Source organism: Syngnathus leptorhynchus, chromosome 3, assembly GCF_054491065.1.
Source record: "Syngnathus leptorhynchus isolate UIUO chromosome 3, UIUO_Slep, whole genome shotgun sequence".
NCBI lineage: Eukaryota > Metazoa > Chordata > Actinopteri > Syngnathiformes > Syngnathidae > Syngnathus > Syngnathus leptorhynchus.
The window spans coordinates 12653751-12676097 of NC_141197.1; the positions used below are offsets into that span (position 1 = coordinate 12653751).

Here is a 22347-nt window from a genome sequence, read left to right on the forward strand (position 1 = left end):
TATTTCAAGGTCTGTATAATAATACTGGTGAGCTATATGTCACCCTTGGGGCCTCTGGTAGCCAAAGCGCAGCTAATGCTCGCCTCCATTCTGCATCCGAGTTGATGCGGGCTGAAACCTCAGGCATGGGGGTCTTGGGAGGTGTAGATGGAGGAGGTCGGACATCTCCAATAGATAACAGACATCATTCGGAAACACATGGACTTTGTGGACTTTTTTTTTCTATTAATACGTTTTGCCAGACGGAGTTCTTCCCAGTGTACGATTGGCATGTGTGTGTTTGTGTGTGTGTGTGTGTGTGCATGCACGTGTGAGCAGTGCAGATTTCCATGCACGTAAAAGAGGCGGCGGTAAGGGAGCGAATGACACAGTCGATGACTGGCCGAGCGTGGGTGGTCTTCTCAGCGCATGGACGTGGAAGTGAACTGTTAAAGGCCGCAGGAGCAGCCTGACTGAAATCACAATATAGCCAAATGAGTAAGCTACATGCTGGAGTGCTGGTGGAGGTGGGGTGCAGAAAGGGGGGGGGGGGGGGGACTGGTGTCTACAAAGCGCTTCTTTCACAAGGGGAAACATACATGTGTTGGCCGTTGCGCTTAATAAAGTTTCAATAGATTTGAATAACCGCAGAGGCTGAAGTTGGGGAAGGGTGGAGTGAAGTAAAAGGCTGCGAGTGATGAGAACTTTCATGCCACCCGTGGCTGCTCCCACAGTGTGCTGTAGCTTCTGCTTCACATGGATGGACATTTCCATGAATTATTAGAAGACGAGACTCTTTAAAGTGGTATCTAATTACTATTTATGTTTATAAAGCCACACCCAATTACCAGTAGGTACGCATGCACAATTTAATAGCTACTTTGAAATTCTGACCTAATAATGCTTAGTTCTGACAGACACTATTATTGAGGTACGATTTACAATGTAATATATTTATTCCGGCGGTAACAGCATTGTAAATTATAAAAATATTATTTTCATGTTTTTGTAGGGGTAATTATGAAAGCTTGTAAACAAAAAAAAAACAAAAAAGATAATGTGATTAGGCAATTAATAACCTCTTATAAATGGTGATGTTATAAAAACCCATTTCACGGTATTGTACCTCATTTGTCATGCAACAAATACACAATACCTTCAACAAGAGCCACATAGCCAAGCTCTGAGGTTGATTCCAGTCAGAATTTTGTTATTGTGACTCATAATTACAACACAGTATCCCAAATTATTAATTATCAATTAATGTTTGATAATTGTGACTTCATAATTATGTGTGTGTGTTACTATTAGAAACAGGCTTCATATTGTTAAGGCTATGGCAAAATTGTTAGTATTATATACACCTAAAACCTGCATTTTTTTTTTATTAAAAAAAATCAATTTTTAGTGGTTGCATGTTATGCCCGAATAATGTCTGACTTATCAGATAAACTCATTGAGCTGTCTTAAAATTATTCATAAAAGTGCGTTCAATTCTAAAGTCCTCTTTCCTGTTTGAACTGCTGATCAAATAGATCATTTCAATGTAAAAATATGAATTTGTTAGCTTGCTCTTTTGAAAAAACAGGTCCTGTCTGTCTACATGGTGTTGGTCATCATTCTTGGCATGCTGGCGATGAAGGCCGTTCATCTTGTGTATCAAAGCAGACAACAGCAGACAGACTCACTCAGCCGCATTTCCCTTCACTTTTCTCAACTTCGGCTCGCTACGACAGGCTTCACTCTCTCAGTCTGTCTGTCTCTGTGGATTTCCTGTGGCCTCAGGGCTCCTCTATATGCACGTCTCTCCTGGGACCCAGCTTGTCCTCCACACACACACATAATCAACGCGGAGTGTCTCTGGGGCCACAATGATAGAGATCTCTAGCCTGGTCCACTACTTCCCATTTGGGGTCAGAATAAAAGAGATGCTGCCAGTAACAGGGTTTAATTTGTGTATGTGTGTGCATGACCCTCTGAAAGTTGATCTTTTCTGAATGGGAGTTTCTTTGCGTAAAAGACGGTGCAGACTCGGACAAACAAGAGACGTAGAGGCTTTTGCCCTCTAAAAGCAGAATAAAGAGGGCAGAAGCTTTTTTAGCTGCAGGGCTTCAGCCTCTGACAATATTTTCCAGATGGGCCTTGTTTGCCCCCGCACGACACCAATACACGAGTCACTGTCCTCCTCTTAGGATATCATGCACATCCAGAACACACACAAAATATTTAACACAGATTATTCGACTTTAAGTGCTTATTAGACATTTTCTTAACTTAAAATAACATGATACTGCTCCTTTATTTATTTCAGCAAATAATTATTGCCAGAATTAAACATTTTATTTCTATAAAACTCAATGTGCTTAGATTTTAAAATGATCACTTCAACCTCCAGAAATTCCCTAGGAAATCACAATGTGTAATCTCAAGTCAACAGCCCCATGGAGAACAGGGCCCACGGGCTATTGTTGTCCTGTTTTAGATTTGCTCTGCTATAAGAGCAGTCAGAAGAAAGAAAAAAAAAAGATCAACAATCACCATCAATTAAAAGTGAATATTAATAATATTGGAAGTGAAAATTTGATATAGCTTTTATATTGGATCATGTTATTGTGCAAATGGTTGTGACAAGTTGGTGTATGTTTGAGCGAAATTCCAGGTGGCACATTTCCTACGTCGCGGCCACCACGAATGGAGCATAAAATCTTTTCCATCATCAAGTATATCAGTGAGGCGCACTCCAAATGTATGTTGTCCTGCAGAAGATTCTTCCCATGCAACTGCTGTTGACGCACAAAGAGTCAGTGTTCGCGGGCCTCCGGTGTGACGAGCTGTGACGAGGCGGTGTGAAGCTGCCACAGAAATAGATTGGGGTCACAAGCAACAGCACGCTTGGAGGGTCAGCCAGCGCTTTCTCGGTACCGTGCCTATGTGTGTGTATGGTTTTGGAGGTGTGGGGAAGCGAGCGTGTGTTCATACCTCTGTATTTTTGGAAACCACATGGCAAAGGCACAACACGTGTGCGTGCACACACACACACACATAGCACATCACTGACGGAAAAGCATCAGTGAGTGCGGGTATCCGCTAAACCCATCCCCACCCACAAACCGCTCTATGCACACACATATTCCGCATGCACACACTATTCTTCTCTAGCCACATGGCCAAATGTACTCATTAAACTGCACACAATATCAGGATTAACCCTTTCTCTTCCCTTCCTAAAGCTCACGTTCATCATCACTTTGCCATGACGACATGTGAGCGTGTGTAATTAGCGAACGTTAACAGCCTCACTCTGTTTACCTCATTGATACACAACTCTTGAGGAATGTCAAACAAGCGGTGTGAGTAAATATATCTTCCAGGTGGCACTATTGATCACAGGGTCTCGTCGACGCCCGTTCAACTCAGCCAGACCTCAAGATCGATTGATACCGTCATTAGGAGAGCGAATTTGGCCCCGCAGCCTCACACAAAGTCTGTTTGTTATTATGAGAAATGTATTGGGCCACTGGGAATAAAGTTGGCTATGCTGATAAAAGAACAGCAGTGACTGTGAGAGGGAAAATAAAGAGATGTGTAGAATTCTTGATGAGCTAGGATGATAAGGCTTGCCTATCACATCGACAAGGTGTTTCTACAAACTTATGAGGATCAGTATACATACAGTAAACCTCTCTAGTCAGCCTTCCATTTGTTTGTCTTTCCCCGAAATATTTCCAAAGTAAAGTTAACGTAAAAAGGGAATTTAAAATGTGACACTTTTTAATGCTCAGTATGACCTGACAATAGTATATGATGAAAATGTAATTTGTAGAAACCACCGCATCAAAGGAAAAACAACCAATCACAGACAGCTGGTGTGCCTTGGCCACATTCTTAGCAGTCACTCCACTATGGCCTGATGTTAGTGCATTCCCCAACAATAAAACTTCAAGACACACTTTCCTTATTTAAATCTGCATAGTAGTATGTTAGCCCATCGTTAATAATGTTAACTGTCCAGTCAACGTTTAGGTGAATTTTTTTTACATACAGTAAATATTAAGACATGAAAACAATACTACAATTGCAGTATTGCTATTTCTACCATATTTAATAATATATGATGTCTAAATTGTACGATGCTGCTCCTTTATTCGCTGGGTTTTGCAAACTCCTGTAGTATGCTGATGATGTCATGTATGACAATTTGAACTCCTTTTCTATGCATCTTTAAAGGCATAATGTTGAAACTTTAAATTGAACGAGCTCCAGGGCATTCAACTTTGGAGGGTCCACTGTACAAACAATGATGTATATGCATGCTGTGGCCTGGCTAGCAAACATCTGCTTTCCATGAGCCCGTGAGGAGGCTGGGAGCAGCCAAGTACAACGCAGAGGGTATTAGGGGTAATTTTCTTATTAGAGAAAAAAAGAGTCAATCGCAGGAGCTGTGATTGTAAATGGAGATGGAGCTTATCTGAACGACTATCAGTCTCCCTGCAGGGCAAACGCAGTGGCTGTTAACGCAGAAACACACGTGTGTGTGTGCGTGTGTGTGTGTGTGTGTGTGTGTGTGTGTGTGTGTGTGTGTGTGTGTGTGTGTGTGTGTGTGTGTGTGTGTGTGCATGTTGTTGCCACCAACACAAAGCAACATTTCTGCATGATTCCGTCACATCATTTTAATTGAGCTAATAAATTGCATTCACTTTTGTTGTTGACACCACACAGCTGATGATTGGAAGTGGTAAACATGAAGGTCAAATCAGATGAAATGCTTACATGCGTATTTCCTGATGCCGGGCTTCATTTACGGACTCACCCGGTGCATTGGTCCACTTGAACAAATAAATGCCACTCCCCAAATAGACGATTCATTTTCTACGCTTGGGGGGAAATAAAGTAGCAGGTGGTGCCACTATAGGTAGCGGTAATTATCATTTCCACAAGGTACAGTTGGGTTCAGTTATTGTGGCCACGGTTTGATATTTTGGTTGGCTTTACCACCGTAGCTGTGTAGCTGATGGCAGATGACAGCTGCCTGTATGCTCCATAAATAGTGTGACATATTAACAGTAGACTGATATATGACTTAGTTAATATGACTAACAGGTGCTGTTGTGAGTTCCCCATTTGACCTAGAAATAATGGATTTAAAAAAAATCCTATTCTTAATGTCATTTTGTTCATATTTGAGAATCTGCAGTTGTCAGTACGGCCCTTTGAGCCAAGCAGGTTCTGCTGCATAGGAAATATGTCAGGCATAGAGTCCAAATATGTACTTAAGTGTTGTTGTTGTTTTTTTTTTAGAGTTAGGGATACTGTCATAGTTAATGTCTGAATTAAAAGTTGCCGCTATCTATTTGAGAGAGCGATGACGCATGTGTGGCATATTAGTCACCGCCAACGTGCGTCTGCAGAGAGCTGCAGACATTTTTTTTTGCAAACGTAACACTGCGGGGGCAAGGAAATGGAAGCCAAATGGATACTTGTTGGAAAATATGCTGCAACATCACGACTTTAATCTAACAGACAGTAATCCGCCCGCCTCCTCGTCATCCTCCTCCTCCTCTACCAGTCTCTCTCACTCTCTTGCTCTCAAGGCAATCATCCTCAATCTTTCTCGGCCTTCTTTGAGTGCCTCCCCTGCTCTGATAATTGTCTCCCGCTGATCTATGACTCTGGTTTACTCCCCCGCAGAAGAAGCCGTCGCCTCGATGACCGGCCGTCGGCACAACAGTCGTGACTCAGCTGTAACCCAATAGTCCAAATGTCTTTGGTGATGGTAAACTCATCTACTTGTTGAAGTAGAGCTTGAAGACTGCAAAAAAAAAAAAAAAAATGCACCCACACTGCATACACCGGTTTCTCTATAACATTGATTTCCTACATAAGTGATGAAGAGGGTATGTGATTTATTATTTTAAAATCATTATCGTGGTGGGGCTTCTGCCTAGGTGATATAAACTGTATATTGCCAAGTCTTATATTTCTTGTTTTAGCTAACTCTTTGTAAATAGTTAAAATGTCACTCAGGGCAAAATGTTTGTTATGCCTGGTTCAGACTACAAGACAAATGTGTTTTTTTGTGACGGCACTATGTCAGACTACTGCCATATAATTCTTCCATGTCTTGGTCAGAAGACAAGTAAAACCTTCATGACGTACTATATTGCGATGTCACTCCATGGGGAGGCCGAACCAGAAAAAAGTTGTCAATGCAAAGCAACACCACAAGTTTTGATTGCAGCAATGCTTCAGTTCCAGGGGATGATGATCGAATGCTAGCTCTAATATTGGTCCGTAAATATTTAAGCACTAGGTTTTAGGAAACATTGGTTTGTGCACATGTATGTAAATAATATTATAGTAGTAGAAGAAATAGAAATGTCATCAGCACCTTGATGAAGGCCACAGTGGTCAAGAATGTGTGGAACAACGTTGTGATGTGTGTGTGTGTGTGTGTGTGTGTGTGTGTGTGTGTGTGTGTGTGTGTGTGTGTGTGTGTGTGTGTGTGTGTGTGTGTGTGTGTGTGTGTGTGTGTGTGTGTGTGTGTGTGTGTGCATCAGCGGGTGAGAAGGGGATCCTGTTGGATCAGGGAGGAGGGGTTTGGGCACCTCATCATTGATTGATGGAGTCAATTGGGTGGGCTGAGAGGAGGATTGGAATGGGTGACGTCCGCCATCATCTTTTGATCGATCCTAACCGTGATGGACTCAGATGTGAAAAGAATTCAGCGAACCTACTGATAAAACAAGCCCGCACGCAATCCTACACCCACGTGGTGAATTCTCATTATGAAACCGTGAGTGAGTGAGCGAGTGAGTGTGTGTGTGTGTGTGAGGGAGAGAGCGAAAAAGGGAGAGTAAGGGCGAGAGACTGCTGAGTGAGTTTATGAGCGTGTGCTCTTTGTCTGTTCTGTGTCAGGTTGACTTTACCACAGTGATCTGGCTCATTTCTTCCTCTCCAGAAGTCTGAAATGTTTGTTTCGGGTCCTCTATCACTGCAAAATACCTCCTAAAATCAATCGAGGTCATTGCACAAAGATTGTGATGAGTAAATGTCAAAGCTTTCACAGACTGCGAGACAAGTAAACGTTATTTTTTGCACTTGGCGATGATGACCTTTTCCGTCTGTCCAACAAGGAACGCGGTCCATGTCAGGGTCCAAAGAGATGCTCCAACCGCCGCCGGCCGCTGTCTGTGTGGCCCTCTTTGTTGTCACGTCAGGCCGCTGCGCCCTTTCCAGTTCAAACCGCAATGTGTCATAGCCGCAGAAATAGATCTATGTTTACATCACCTTCGAGTCAACCCCGGGCTTGTTTTCAAAGATGTCCTGCGGCAAATTTTGCGGAAAAGTGTTTCTTTTCCTTTGGCTTGGGGAAAGAAATCTCCAGGTGTGAGTAAAATCCAATTGACAAGGGCGTGACATCACTGTTAAATCTGGATTACACTTGGAATAGTTCAAAGAATATTTACTGACCTAATGCCATGACCAGGGTTGGCCAATAAAATGTTGCTTTACTCCAAGTGGGTGGTGATGTGGATTAGAGGCTGCTACTAAGATCATTACATAGCGCAGGGCGCCCCCCTCAGGATTTCATTTCATTTGCAGCAATTAAAAAGCCAAAATGAAATTACACGGTATAGAATATAAAAGCACACTTTCACTCCAATGCACTTGTTGCACCACCATGTCTTTAAAAATGTATTTTTTAAGGATTTATTATTTTAACTGTATTTTTATTATTGTGATTGGAGACAAAAAAAGCAGCATGTTTTATGACCATCATCAAAGCGAGGACGATCTTTGAAATATTAGGTTATTTTTTTTCTAAATAACACACGTGTCAACTGACAAATCGTACCAATTTGTGAAAAAAAAATTACATTTACCAAATTGTGACATCAGAAGTAGCTGTTCATATGAAATTGTATATTTTGTTGCTACTTGGACAACTAAAATGACATTTACTGACTTTGACTTTGACTGGACTTTGACATTTGCTTAGTTCCTTGTAATTTAATGGAATTATATAACTTGGCTAAAATACTCAATTTCACACTAGGCTCAGCTTTTGCTTCCCCCTCCCAGTCTTTTCTCTCAAATTACATCTTTTATTCAATTTTGAACAAGTGAAAATGTTCACATAACAGTCCAAAATGTCCATGAGGGTATTAAAACTGAAACAGGTCAGAGTAATGTAACTGCTAATAACAACAAAAAATATCCATCCAGATACTGTCTTAATATTTGAATATTTAGAGACGTGCAGAAAAAAAGTAATCCACCTCTTTCGCTGCTATAGCCTTCCGTGCTTAAGCTCCATTGCTAAGTAACTCCTTACAAGCCTCCAATTCACACTATTTACCGTGGAGGTGTAAACAGCAAAATGTCCAAGTGGCCTCTAACATGTTGATGGGTGGCTGATAAGACAACTGGAGGTCAAATCGGAGTGGTCATCTCCTCTCCACTCTGTGTGCACCACCATAAATCACATGATAGTGTCTGGCTGCTGTCAGGACTGCCTGATGCCCGCTAGGGTTAAACCAACAGAGGCCTAAGCAGTGGGGGGGGGGGGGCTGACAGTCTCCATGAAGCTTTGTCTTCTTCAAATTGACCGTCAGACAACTGCGATAGGGAGGGAAGACTCTCACACCAAGCTCACATTTGGTAGTATGTTAGTGTCCATTTTTTACTCTGCGGCTCTGTCTTTCCTCACCTTTTTGTGCTTAACTTAAAGAGTACAAGCGAGCAGGCTAAAGATAGAATCCCTTCGATGTTTCATCCGTCATTTGGTGACGCTATTGTAATCAGGACCCAAAAGATCCTGACCATACAGATCGAACTCCACGAGACCGCCGCAAGTCGTCCTGAGCTGCTTGGACAGTCGCCAGAAACAGGAGACATCAGCGTAAACACAATACGAGCCTCACACTCGGCCTAATGCGTGCACGGACAATGCATTTATACAACGCCGGCTGCTGAGTGCTGTTGGGTAACATGATTAACGCGCTATGACCTCATTTGGGCCACCTATGAAATGTGTTAAGTGAACATTAGGATTTCACATTGTAATGTTGTTGGCAAAGCCGCAAAGGTTATCCGACTCAGATTAAATATTTAGACTTGAATCTCTTAAATGTGTGAGTATAAATTGTGACTGCTGACTCGAGGTTAAATGTAAATTCACTGGAATAAGGTTAACACACTCAAACACATTTTGCATGAGGAGATTGTAAAGGAATTTGTTTGACATTTGTGTGGAATGTGAAGAGTCCAAAGTAATGAAACAGTGAAAGCCCGGAATGGCCATGCATATTGCACATGAGAAAAATAACGCCACTGGACACGACAATTCGATAATGTGCTTTGAAAAGAAGAAGAAGAATTAACACAAATACTGGATCTTTAGAATTATTTTCATTTTTTTTTAATAAAAACGTCCCTGTTATTGTCTTAAAAAGGCAGAATTTTTCATTTGACCTTTTTTTATTAATAGTATTAGCTTGTGTCTAATATTTTGAGTGTCTTCATTTTAAAAGCACTAAAGCTTTTACAAAGCTGGTTCATGATGTTCGTGCACGCCGCTATCAACGACTGGCATCAGCTAACTCGCAGCACGTCATCGCAAACTGCTTTTTATTACAGGAAATGCCATGAGCTCGAAGAGCAACCCCAAGCCCCCCCCCCCCCAACCCGTGACGCATTTTGGACATGGAAGCACGTTGACGCGGTGGAGGTGGCTGGTCGCAGTCCCCGTGAGAACCAGTTGTGTTTTCAACCTTTTAACTGAGGATGTGCTTGTAACATGAGACTATCTTTGCTCCGTCTGACATCTTAAAGGCCTCATCAAGTGTCACATTACATTGAATTTAAGACAGCAGAGCAGTTATGGTCGCTTTTATCCTCAAGTAAAGATGTTGTGGGCGAAGTTATAATCAAGAGAAGGGGTAACCTTTGCCCTGAGATTGCGTGCGTGCGTGCGTGTGTCATATGCATGTGCGTGTGGTCCTGCCGCTGTGATAGATTTGTAGAAGGAGGAGCATGAAGCCAGGCCAGTAAACAGTGCAACATGGATGTAGGAGGTCTGGGGGCAGACCAAAGCCAGAGCTGTCAGGATTCCAGACAGAGATACAGACAGATCCGTCCCTCCACAAACAAGCCATCATAAACCTTCCCACCGAGCGGCCATGTCGAAGTGCTCTTATTTTATGTATCAATTTGTTTCTTATGAAAGCCCCTGCTGCCAAAGTATGACAAAAGTAAGATTCTGATATTCTGTTCCCTCAATGTACAATTCATTTCCAATACAATTGATGTTCAATTCTTTTTAACGACTAATGCTAATTTTGGATGATTTTTTCTTTTTCTTTTTTTTAATTATGCTTCTTTTTGTGGTTGTTGTCGGCATGAAGATGCTTATTAGTATGTATATTGAATAAAATAAGGTAGCCAACTTTGTCTGTCATTGTGTGTGTATAGTTGAGATCTAAATGTGTGTGACTGTGAAGGTGGAAGTCACCCCTATAGTGACCCTCTTCAGGCCCAGGGGTCACACATTGTTCAGGGGGGGGGGATGCAGACACCCCAGCTGATGGATGGCCATTACGAGTGTTTCCCTGGGTTTGGCGCGACTCCGGAAATCATAACTCAGGAGGATGAAGGCGGCCCGGCTCCTCCGCTCTGTACCGCACGCTTTGACTCCAACATTCAGAACGTGATGAGAAAACTGTGAGCTCACAAAGGTGGAGTAAATCTTGAGCTGCAGCTGTATCCCGCTCCAAACGTATTGGGTGGACACATGTCGGCGGACGTCTCAATGGATGAATTGATGGAAATGTATGTGATGTCCAACTCTTACTACTACTCACTAGATAATTGTGTACCTTTGGTTCTCACACTGTAACACTTAGTTGAAGTAGAAAAAAAAAAATCTCGAAACGAAATGTATTCTTTCCTTGTAACTAACTATGATGAAGTGAGTTGAAGAGTTTTATTATGACAAAAGTAGTATCCTGCTGGCATCTTACGGGTCTACACACAATTCCGAACGTCAGTCTTTGCCCTAAGAGGATGTGATGAGCAGCTGACACGCGTGCTCAAGTGACCCACTGATGACTGTGTGTGAGAGTGATCCCGCATGATGAGAATATGAGAAAGTTTTGGACCACTCTGTGAACTATTGAAGAAGCGACTTCCTCCTGCAAGAGCCGTGAACCTTTGCTCTGGGTTCACGCTGTACACTTGCAACATTTGGCAACATGAAAATAGATCTGAAAATAACTTTCCACATGAGGTTCTTCAGAAACAAGCAAAACCGGAAAAACCCACTCTCTCATGGAAAAAAAAATCGGAAAGGTACTCTCACATCCCCAAACTTTAGGGAACTTTCTCAATTCTGTGCACAAAATAACATGAAACTTATTTTCTCACACATTTTAGTTGTTATTAGTATCTTTTAACGATAGATTCACCCATTTCAAGTTTTTCTTGGGGTAATTCATACTCACTGTATAAATAAAATCAGTATTCTTAAAATGTTGATTTGACAACTGGCCACAAACATCTCGCGTGACCTTCCCTTAATAACCTCCACTGAGACACTAACGTGCTTTGACAGCAACAAACTTTCTGCTAATTTATTTTTTCCTGTTTACGTCTCCATTGTGCACAGCTGTAATTGTTGAAACAACAACCGTGACGCTTGACTGAAGAGTACAATTGTCAATTTGTTGAAGCACATAAGTGATACTTGTCAAAACACTACCTTGGGGCACTTAATGCATAAGCTTGTAAAAATAAAAAGTATTCATAATTGTACATCCTTACTAGATCTGTAGAGATAAAGACTAGTTTTACGCCCTCTGTGGGCTCTAATTTACCAGAAATACCAAATAAACAATTTACTCACGAAGCACAGATCAAATCTGCGTTGTAATTTGAGGTAATGGAATTCTCTGTTGGATGCATCAAGATGCTACTCAGTTGTGCGTGCGTGCGTGCGTCCGTGCGTGCGTGCGTGCGTGCGTGCATTGTTTAAAATGAATGTTCTGTGAGCACAAAAGCTTTTCCACACTGTTCCACTAGATGGCGGCAGAAATGTGTGTAGTCTATATCAGCAGTAACAACTACTAGAGTATTGTATGGCAAAACGCACTTTCACATTTGACTATATTTATTTATATATATATATACTGATATATACTTAAGTGAAATAAATTGCAGTAAAATAATAGCCTAATCCCATTTCTCTTGAGCCTTAAAACCCTCTTAAGACATGCACTCTTGACCCCCACCCCCAAAATTGAGTTTAACCTCATCCTCCATATGGTTTTTAGCTGTGCGGTTATCTAACTAAGAATGATCCGCATCATTGATCCTTGCAGGCAACATGCAAAACAGCAGGGGTGGGGGGAATACTGATGAAAATAAAGTGGTCACAATATTAAGTACACCTGCACAATATCATGTGACCCAGTGCAAGAGGTATTATGAAATGATTCTTCACTCTTCCATCACAGATATTAGAGGGGAAAAACAGTTCAACTGCAAATCTGGACGGTTGTTTTTAAAATAACTGACACTAACCACAGATTTACACAGTAAATTGTACAAAGGCTACCTTTAAATAGCTAGATTCGACCTAAGTCTTGTGATGCTGGTATTTTAAAGGGGGAAGTACATTCTATCAGTGCCACTTTCTGTCCAGGTCTGTGGTTGACACGAGTGGCTCCTCCACCTTGAGATGTGCTGGTGCCATTTTTGAGCAACTTTAAATAATCTCCATCCCAGCAGCACCTGCATGCGTGCCAGCCAATGTGCAGCTTGTTGCTCAGAAAGAGGTTGTGTAATCGGCGTGACTAACGCTGTCGGTCTAACGTTGTAGTTAGAGCAGCAGAGTTCTTCCAACCACAAACATCCTGTTCCTCAATCAACAGATTTACAAGGAGTGAATCATATATACACAAACAACAATGCAGCACTCTTACTTTGCAATATTAATATACAGGTCATGATGATTTTCAATTCAAAAGGCAACTTCAGACTTGACGAGCGTATATAGGATTGTGTCATGTCAATGCTGGACTATAACACTTATGACACCATCAGATAGATAGATGGATGCCGTTTGATTGGCCTTCAAGCAGTTTGTTGCCACTCCTAGTTGAAGTTTACGATCAAACAAAGACAATTGGACTCAGCGTATTTAAAACAACCACGTAGCTGAGCTTTTCAATCTGGTAGCCTCGTGCTATTGCTAAATACATCTGTGGCTAATATGGGCACGCAGAAGTAGCAGATATTGTAGCAAAATCAATGCTATTTGATTTGATTTAAATCTTAGCAAATGTAAACTCATCATTGGAGATGGGCGTCTCATAAAATATCCCCTAGAGTGCCAAATTGAGTTAGGATGGTTTTGCCAATAGCAAATGATTGCATTATTATTATTATTATTATTATTATTATTATTATTATTATTATTATTAATTTGATCTGCTTCGCCTCACGAAGGTCTCAATTACAGGGACCATTCACAATCACACCTACGGACACTGAAACCGGAGTATATTATTATTATTATTATTATTATTATTATTATTATCATAAAGATGACCATTATGAATAAGTATGATTTCCGAATGTTCTTTGTAACTCACACACAAGGCAGCAGCACTGATGTTTTTGTTGTACATATGTGACATCACGTTACTGACTGTTTTGCATGCAAACACATAAAAAGTGAGCGCACTGAACTGTGATGCATGTCAATACTGTGCTCAGGCTCCCCCGAGATATTTACCCCAGCCGGGTGTTCCCCTACAATTTCTTCTTCCTTTCTTACCTCTCAGTTTTGTTTCAGTCGAACATGAAACTAGTCTTGAGTTTTCTACAACTCAGCAATATATCAGTGGAAACCTAAGCTTCCATTTTGAAAATGTATGAATTTATTTTAGTTTAGTTTACTTTTAACCTATTTTGTTTTTCTTGTGTCATTGTCATACAGGTTTCTTTGATTTATTCATGTGTGTTTTATCTTTCACTATCATGAGTTGACAAATGCCAGGAGTTGTCCATCGCATGTCTGCATATCTGTTCCTCTTTTTTGGGGAGAAGTTGTGTGGCGGATCATCTTCCTGGGCTCCTTCCTGTGTTTCCTGTCCAAATCAGATCAGGCGGTCAAGGATCTTGTCAGCCTGCAGCATCCTGGGCAATAACTGACGCAAAGTCCCATCTGTCGTCGGACAGGCCTACAGTGGGCCCATCCTCAAGATTTGACAGTTGCAGCCGATTCTGTCGGTATGTGCTAATCGACTCTCCCTGGAAACTTGATAGTGAGAGCCCATGAAGAGCTCGCACATAAAACTACTTTTGATTACTTTACATGGTGTGATGCCGTGCAGTTCTAAATCAGTCTAACCCTGAATAGCATTAAAATTGTCAAGCATTACAGTTGGAATTGAAAAAATCATTTTCATACTCAGGTATTGTCATGTACAAATTAATTTTAAACACTCAAGTATTTTTAGGTGCACTATTAAACATGAAAATGAATCTAACAAATGTAATGTCTGCACAATTTCAGTTTAACCATGGAATCGTAAAATATTGGGCATTAAATTTGTGTGTTTATATGAGCACCATCGTACATTTCTATTTCTCGACAAACATATATTGCATATCGTAAGTTTCGATCCCACAAAGCAGTCACTCTTTGGAACTAAACAGTAGGTGAAGAACAAATTTAGGTTCCAACCGATACTGATAAGCGGATATGAAGCTTGCTCAGTGTTTGTGTGTGTGGGTGAGTGAGTGGGTGTGCATGCGTGTGTGTGTCCGTGTGTGTGAGAAAGAAAATTGTGGGTGGCTTTGTCATTGTGTCCCAGGTTGTGGGATCTCGGTCCACCTGTGTCTCCTGTGTGCTCTTCCACTTCCCCTCTGGACACCTATTCTCATCTCAGCCACACTGATTCTAAACCAGTTTTATCCCATGAGACCATGTCGGTTTCATTGTCTTGTGACACAAACCCGTCCTGCGTCAGAACTTTGCAGAAGAAAATTGAGAAGAAATGTGTGTCGGGCTTATTGTCAACTTTCATCCGCCATATTGCATTGAAATGAAAAGACTTTTAGGTTTATGATTTTGTTGCCGTTGGGTTTTGAGTAGTTTACTATTAGAGTCTTTTTAGCGTTCAGCAATGGTAAAGATATGGTAAGGTGTTCGAGTTACAGTTAGCGTTCAAAGGGGTTATGATCAGGGTTAAGATTTAGTGGGTGCATGGGAGCCTATCCCCAGCTGACTTTGGGTGAGAGGATGTCCTGCGTCGTTACTCAATTGTTACTTTCCGAAACTGTTATCTTTCCTTCAAGTCTGCAGCCCAGCACGGTGACATGTCGCGGAGCAGATGGTCACGGATGGCAACATCACTTCTGTTTGTCGCTCGTCTCTAATGGTTAATTGTGGGAAGCCTCAGACGCCACAAAGAGCTGTTGCAACACAACGGCAACCACACTGCAGACACTGGACGTGAGCACAAAAGAGACGCTGTTAACAGAAAGGTGCATGAGGCTAGACGCATTCAACAAGTATTATATTCTGAAAGAACACAATCGGGCTGGGTTACACATTGCTACATTTCTAACACGTTAGAATCCTTCAGAGTGACTTTTGAATCCATTAGTTTTCAGACCGATATACGTACGAGTATACACTCAGGGTAGGCCAATTTACCCATACTTAAAGTCCTTTTAAAAGCTTAACCTTAGTTTGAAACCCTAGTTTAAAACCATAACCCTTGTTTGAAACCCTAACCCTAGTTTTAAACCCAAGTTTGAAACCCTAACCCTAATTTTAAACCCTAGTTTGAATCCCTAACCATAGTTTGAAACCCTCACCCTAATTTCAAACCCTAGTTTGAATCCCTAACCATAGTTTGAAACCCTAACCCTAATTTGAAACCCTAGATTAAAACCATAACACTTGTTTGAAACCCTAACCCTAGTTTTAAACCCAAGTTTGAAACCCTCACCCTCATTTTAAACCCTAGTTTGAATACCTAACCATAGTTTGAAACCCTAACCCTAATTTTAAACCCTAGTTTGAATCCTTAACCATAGTTTGAAACCCTAAACCTAATTTGAAACCCTAGTTTGAAAAGCTAACCATAGTTTGAAACCCCATTTGAAATCCTAGCCCTAGTTTGAAACGCTATCCCTAGTTTTAAACCCTAGTTTGAATCGCTAACACTAGGTTGAAAGCCTGACCCTGGTTTTAAACCCTAGTTTGAATCACTAACCCTAGTTTGAAAGCCTGACCCTGGTTTTAAACCTTAGTTTGAAACCCTAACCATAGTTGAAACTCTAACCCTAGTTTAAAACCCTAGTTTGAAACCCTAGTTTGAACCCTAACTCTAGTTTGAAACCCTAACCCTAGTTTGAACCTCCAACCCCAGTTTAAAAGCCTAGTTTGAAACCCTAACCCTAGTTTAATCACTTTTTTTAATTTCATATAAAACAATGACAAAAAATTGTGAACAAGACCTTTTGGTGTGATGCAACTGATGTGTCACCGATGTGTTCATCTGCTGCAATATAGCCAATGGAGGAGCCTCCCCCCATCTGCCCTCCTGAAACATGCTTTGGGGATCCCAGCCTAGATAATTGACTTTTTGCTATTATTTACCAGGAATTTCCTTGCAACATCTCCACTCATAAGGAGCATATAATGAACCTATCTGTGTGTTGTTGTGGTTTTTTTTGAGGGGGTGGGGGTAAAATAATGTGTTTTGTTTTGCAAATCCCCCTGAAATATATCCCAAAATAAAGATTGCAGTATGTACGTTCATGCACAACAACTTCATAATAGCTCGCCATACACCGTGTATGCTTAATAACTGTCGTTAATTGTTGCACAATGACAACACTGTTCCTTCATTCATTCATTGCATAAATACAATATTTATATGTACTGTATATGTATGAACACGCTATATGAGTACAGAATATGAATAATTCATATTTACCATGCACAAAGGATGTTTTTATGCTGTAATTTTGGTGAATAGTGTCTGCAGTACAGAATGACTGCACTTTGCGTGTACATTGAATGAATGCAGTCTCACATGTGCAAGGTGGGCGGTGGTTTTTGGGGGTTTTTGTTTTTCGCTTCCTGTGACAACATCCGAAAGGTGTTCCTGTTCAGTAGAATTAAACGCAAACTCCTCTGTAATACAGATGTGGACACGGGCACACATGCACGCATGCACACACACACACACACACACACACACACACACACACACACACAAAAAATCAAGCCTCATATCCGCTTATCAAGCATTGGAAACATACAACATGCAGATTTTTTTCCCCCCTATTGACTGACATACTATTGTAGTCTTTTTTTTTTTTTTAAAGAAATACATATATATCAAAGTCAAGCATATCAAAGTTCAAAATTTCACAATCAAATAATACAAAAGAGAATGTAGTTAATTGAAAATATGATTTTAATAAAAAAATGTCATCATAAAAATGGGATACAAGCACATGACGATAGTAAAACCTATCTCTAATATGCCATCCATACCGAAATCAAAGTAATAAAATTAGACAAAAAAAGAAAAAGCAGATATTCGGTCAGTCAAGAAATTTCCTATTGACATTCGGTGCATGACAGGTACCTGGAAATTTCTTCACTGAGTAAAGAACACGTTTGTAGTTTTTTGTGTATATGTGAGAAAAATATTTGTGGAGAAAATGAAAAGACCTAAAGAAACAACCATTTAAATCTTAGTATAAAGAAATAATGTGTGTAGTATATATATGTAATGCAATTCCAAATAAGACTCCAAACAGAAAGAGAAAAAGAATGACTTATCAACAATGAAATGCGAACGATATCATCTTTAGAAGTATGGTTATGGTTTGGTCTAAAGCAACAGAGGAGCATTTAGATCACACCAATTTGTTTGTTAAGATTAGAGTATTACAATTAAAAAATGAATATTTTATTATTGTTCTTTTTATTAGAATAATTATTATGATTCATTATCATGTGTGCTTGATTTGATTTGCTTATTTTGCAGAAGGTTGTTTTTAAGTGCTCCAGTTAAGTTGAGTTAAAAAAAGAAAAAAAAGTTATGAGCTCTTGTGTCTCATTCGATTGAAAAAGGTGTATCAAATTCTACGGTCAGTGACTGCCAGTTTACATGTTCTTCTCTCATTCTATTGTGGGATAATGAAGAGGTGGGTTGGCATATTAAGTTTTCACAAACATTTCTTGTATATAATACAAAAATATAGGCATTCTTGGCATTGAGAAGAAAGCTCGGTCTGAGAATATGATCCAAAAAAAAAAAAAAAAGAGTGCTCTGGCACAGCCTCCTCAGGCGGTGATGGGCATGTTCTCCCTGTAGCAGGCGGACCTCTGAGGTCCACTGTAGCTGCACAAGTCCTGATAGATGTTGGCCATCTGCTCTGCTGAGATGTCGTCGTACTGCTCCATGTTGGTGGAAAACGGCTGCGAGCGGCGTAAATTCACCGCCTCTAGCAGTTGCTGACACTTCACCATCGTGATCTGACACAGAAGGAGCGGGCAAATCATCAAATTAGAGAAACCTTTAGAAGGAAAAGCATGACACTTTTTTTTCCCCCCCTTTACCTGCACAATTATCAGCCTATTCTTGGCAGTGCTGAGATCATGAAGCTCCTCTCCGAAACACAAAGTCACAGTTGGATCGGGAGCTGGAATCTGACCTTCCTGGTACAGCTGCAGAGCTACGAGAGGACACAGAGCAGCCGGTTAGAGTTTCTCCTGGAACTATTTGTGGAGCTAACAAACGAGGCCTCACCGTGAAGGAACTTGCCAGTATCAAAAATCTTCACCACTGAATCCCTCTCCAGCTTACAAGGCACGGGGCTATAATGCAAGCCCACATCGGCCAGTCCACTCCAGAAGACTCTGCTCTGGCATAACCTCTTGATGAAAATACCCTCCTGATTGGCCCGCAGCAGGAGCCCTCGCTCCAAGTGGCCCAGCAGCTTGTGGGTGACTTGGCGTTGCCGTTCAAACTCGACGAGTTCAGCCGGGGGGAAGTAAACGCTCTGCATGCTGTCGGAGCTGTAGGGGGTGCCGCGACCCGGGTGGTGCTGGGCCGGGGAGAGGCGACAGCCCTCGGGGTGATTCACCAGTGTGTTGTCCATCAGCTTTCCTCCATAGTAGAATAAGATCATCATTTGAGAGAAAGCTGGAGGACACAAAGTACATCAAAGGTATTTAGCGTCTTACTTCCAATAAAAATCGATGAAAGTAATTCACATGCAATAGGATGATTTTCTGTTAATTTGCTTTCACTTTCACCAACAACCCAAACTTCCGGATGGGTCCCACAGTGGGGAAAAAAATTCAAGTCAAAGTTGAGCAGAGGCAGAGCTTCATTAACCCTCAAATGATCACTCAGCCTCCCTGATAACTATGTTTTTCTGTATACATTAGTTTTGAAAATAAACCTTTTTAAACGTTTTTAAAGTTCCCGCAAATATTCTATGCATGGACATAAGACACAAACTAATTACCTGAGCTGAGAGTGCCAGTCGGTAAGGGGTCGTGATGCAGTGAAAAGGCTGTGAATTAAAAAGAAAAGATTCAAGGCTATACACACCAATCAGTTCTCAACACAGACTTGTGTCATTATTTCGCCTCATCATCAGAAATATTTATACGACAACAACTTAATCATCCTCGTCAGCAAAGTTCAACAGGATGTTAGTCAATTCTTCCATTGGAGAGTTTGACTGAGCGCAAACAACAGCAATTCTCGTGTCTCATGAATACAGTTTGTGGTATATTGTCAGTTTTTTTCCTTACCACTGCCACTAGTCTGCGGCCAATATTCTGGACTGGCCTGGATCCCGCAGCCTTCTTCCTGTACACACAGAACAATAACGTGTCAAGAAAGGAGTATAAGACAAGGAGAATGAGAAGAAGAAGCTTTACCTCTTTGATGAGGCCCTCAATGTCAGGAGGGCTGCAGTCCATGTCGGTCATGTCGCCAGAGCTGTTGGAAGCAGCTACCGCCATCACTGAGCTCCTTCCATCTGTGGCGCAACAATGGAAGAAAATATTATTCATGCACTGACCACACAACATGATCAGAATCACAAGCTCACGTTTCTGCTCATCCTCCGGTACGATTCGGTAGACTTTATAAGGCTCCGAGATGTCCAGCTGAGATCTTTCTGTCACCTCTTCAAAGTCAGGACTTTTATTGAGCGCACAGCGCAGTCTGGTCTTCCAAGTTGCAGGTTCTGCCTTGTCGCCTTCCTTGAATTTGCCTTTAAATACGGCCCATGCCTGCATAGACAGCCAGCCATATGTTGTTATACTAGAATTTTATATTTTTGTAAGATTCATAAAATACGCTTAATATTTAAAATTTAGTTACTATGTCAGGTAAGAATATGTATCCATCAATCCATCCTAACCCTAACTCACACTCGTATTAAAACCTGCGGACACTTTACTGTCTACAATAACTCAAGAAACAATTACATTTATACTAAGCTTAAATGAGTTGATGTAATGGTAAATATGTATTTGACCAAGGAAGTTTAAAACAGTGATTGCCAATTAGTGTGCCAGGGCACGAGTGTGCTCAGAGAGGTCATCGGGTATTGCACAGTTATTTGTCCATTTATTTACTACAAAAAATATTTGTGCTTGCCAACGGCGTAGAGTAACAGGCAGAACAATTAAATGCTCTTCTATTAAATGACCAAAGGTACAAAAATAAGCTATGTATCCATCATTGGACCCAGAATGAGCACATTGACAAAAACACTCACAGGGGAAAACTGTGCTACGTTGAATTCATGTTCGGCTAAAATATGAACAAGTTCATTAACTTTTGTTCATTGAACGTGTTCAGGTACAACACCGCTGACCATGTATAGAAAGTATATATATATATATATTTTTTTTAATGACCAAATATGATCCATGCGCCTTGATCCATAATCTTCGACTCCTGACCTTTCACCCCTTACCTTTGATACTCGACTCTAACCGGAACAAAACGACCATGTACAGTCAGGCTTTTTAGTACCAAAAAATAATAATAATAATAATAATAATACCATGAATAGTATTTTAATTTTAATTTAATTTTTTTAGGAAAACAAAAATACCATGTATATAGAACAGGAAGTGAGGTTTAACGATCAATGTGCACAGCTCATGCACAAAATCCCTATTTTGTGATTGTTTTAGAGAAAACAGCGCAATTATATACAGTTTATTCATTACCGCCCTCTTGAAAATCTTAAACAGGCACTGTACAGCCAAATCATCCTGGCTGCAAACCCCACCCTGTAAAAAAAAAAAAAAAGACTCCCCCCATCCCTAATACCATCCGCACATATAAAAACATTAATTAATGTTTTTTTTTCTCATTAATGTGAACCTAAAAGAAAATACAATATAAATACAAATAGTTAAACAAAGATAATCCTAATAATATCAAATGGCCCATTTTGAGGCAATTAAGTGTTCCAATTGAATGTACCAACCTTAAAAATAGATGCGTCTATTTCTTGGTTGTAATCCTGTTTCCCTGCGTGTTTCCACGGAATTCGGAACATGATTCGGCTTCCATCTTCCCACATGAGCCCAGAGTATTGTCCACTCTGGATCTGCTCAATAAGCCACTGCTTCAGCCTACGACCTCCAGAATTCGTCATCGTGTTTGTGTCACCTACACCAAGAAGTTACTCATGTTAGGATTGCAAAGTATCAAAGGAATTTTTTTAAGGAAAACTTATACATGGCTCTAAAAGCGAAAGTAAAAGCACTTACAATGAGAAGTTGATGAGTTGTGAGATGGGAATGAATGATTGCTCTCCACGCATCTCTGTCAGGTTTATTGTTTTGGATGGTAGTGAGTATGCGTGACGTCACTGGTGTTATGACCAATCAGCGCCGCCGAAGACGCAACAGGTAGGCCCCGCCTACTACGACAATGTAGTTCTTTAAAGTGTGGGCATTTACAAGAAACGGTCTGACACAAGTTGCTGCCCACGCTAAAAATCAATCAGTCACAAGTAAGCTTGTGGCATGGGGATTTTTTTGGTGTGGGACCACTCCTTTGTCATTCACCCACTCTGCTCTGAGAACACAAAGTCTTGAATTGCAAGTCAGAAAATCTTGGTCATTTGACATTTGACTAAGGTGTGATTATTTCATGGCGTTCATTCATTTTTAGAAAAATCCTAGGAACCCTAAACTGAACAAGTGGCAAGAAAATTCCAGTCCCACATTTTGAGCTTCCACAGAGCCTGGTCAGGTGAGTGGAGAGTTTGCTCCAAACATTCTTGGCC

General features: G+C 40.8%; 1 protein-coding gene across 1 annotated transcript; it reads right to left on the reverse strand.

The window, feature by feature from the left end:
• Window positions 1–17468: 17468 nt before the first annotated feature.
• irf8 (interferon regulatory factor 8) lies at window positions 17469–21901 on the reverse strand. Its single transcript, XM_085908061.1, has 9 exons — window positions 21827–21901; window positions 21541–21725; window positions 20143–20326; window positions 19970–20070; window positions 19841–19898; window positions 19549–19596; window positions 18825–19220; window positions 18635–18750; window positions 17469–18550 (listed from the first exon to the last, which is right to left on the reverse strand). The coding sequence occupies exons 2-9, from the start codon at window positions 21709–21711 to the stop codon at window positions 18359–18361; spliced, it is 1266 nt and encodes a 421-aa protein (XP_085764187.1). The 5' UTR covers window positions 21712–21725; window positions 21827–21901; the 3' UTR covers window positions 17469–18358.
• Window positions 21902–22347: the final 446 nt, after the last annotated feature.

Bases quoted from the DNA above. Each gene is read 5' to 3' on its own strand.
- irf8 (XM_085908061.1), bottom strand. From the start codon at position 21,711: ATGACGAATTCTGGAGGTCGTAGGCTGAAGCAGTGGCTTATTGAGCAG. The intron at 19,899-19,969 runs GTAAAGCTTCTT...CTGTGTGTACAG, and splicing joins TTGAGGGCCTCATCAAAGAG to GAAGAAGGCTGCGGGATCCA. The intron at 18,751-18,824 runs GTGAGGCCTCGT...GTCCTCTCGTAG, and splicing joins TACTGGCAAGTTCCTTCACG to CTCTGCAGCTGTACCAGGAA.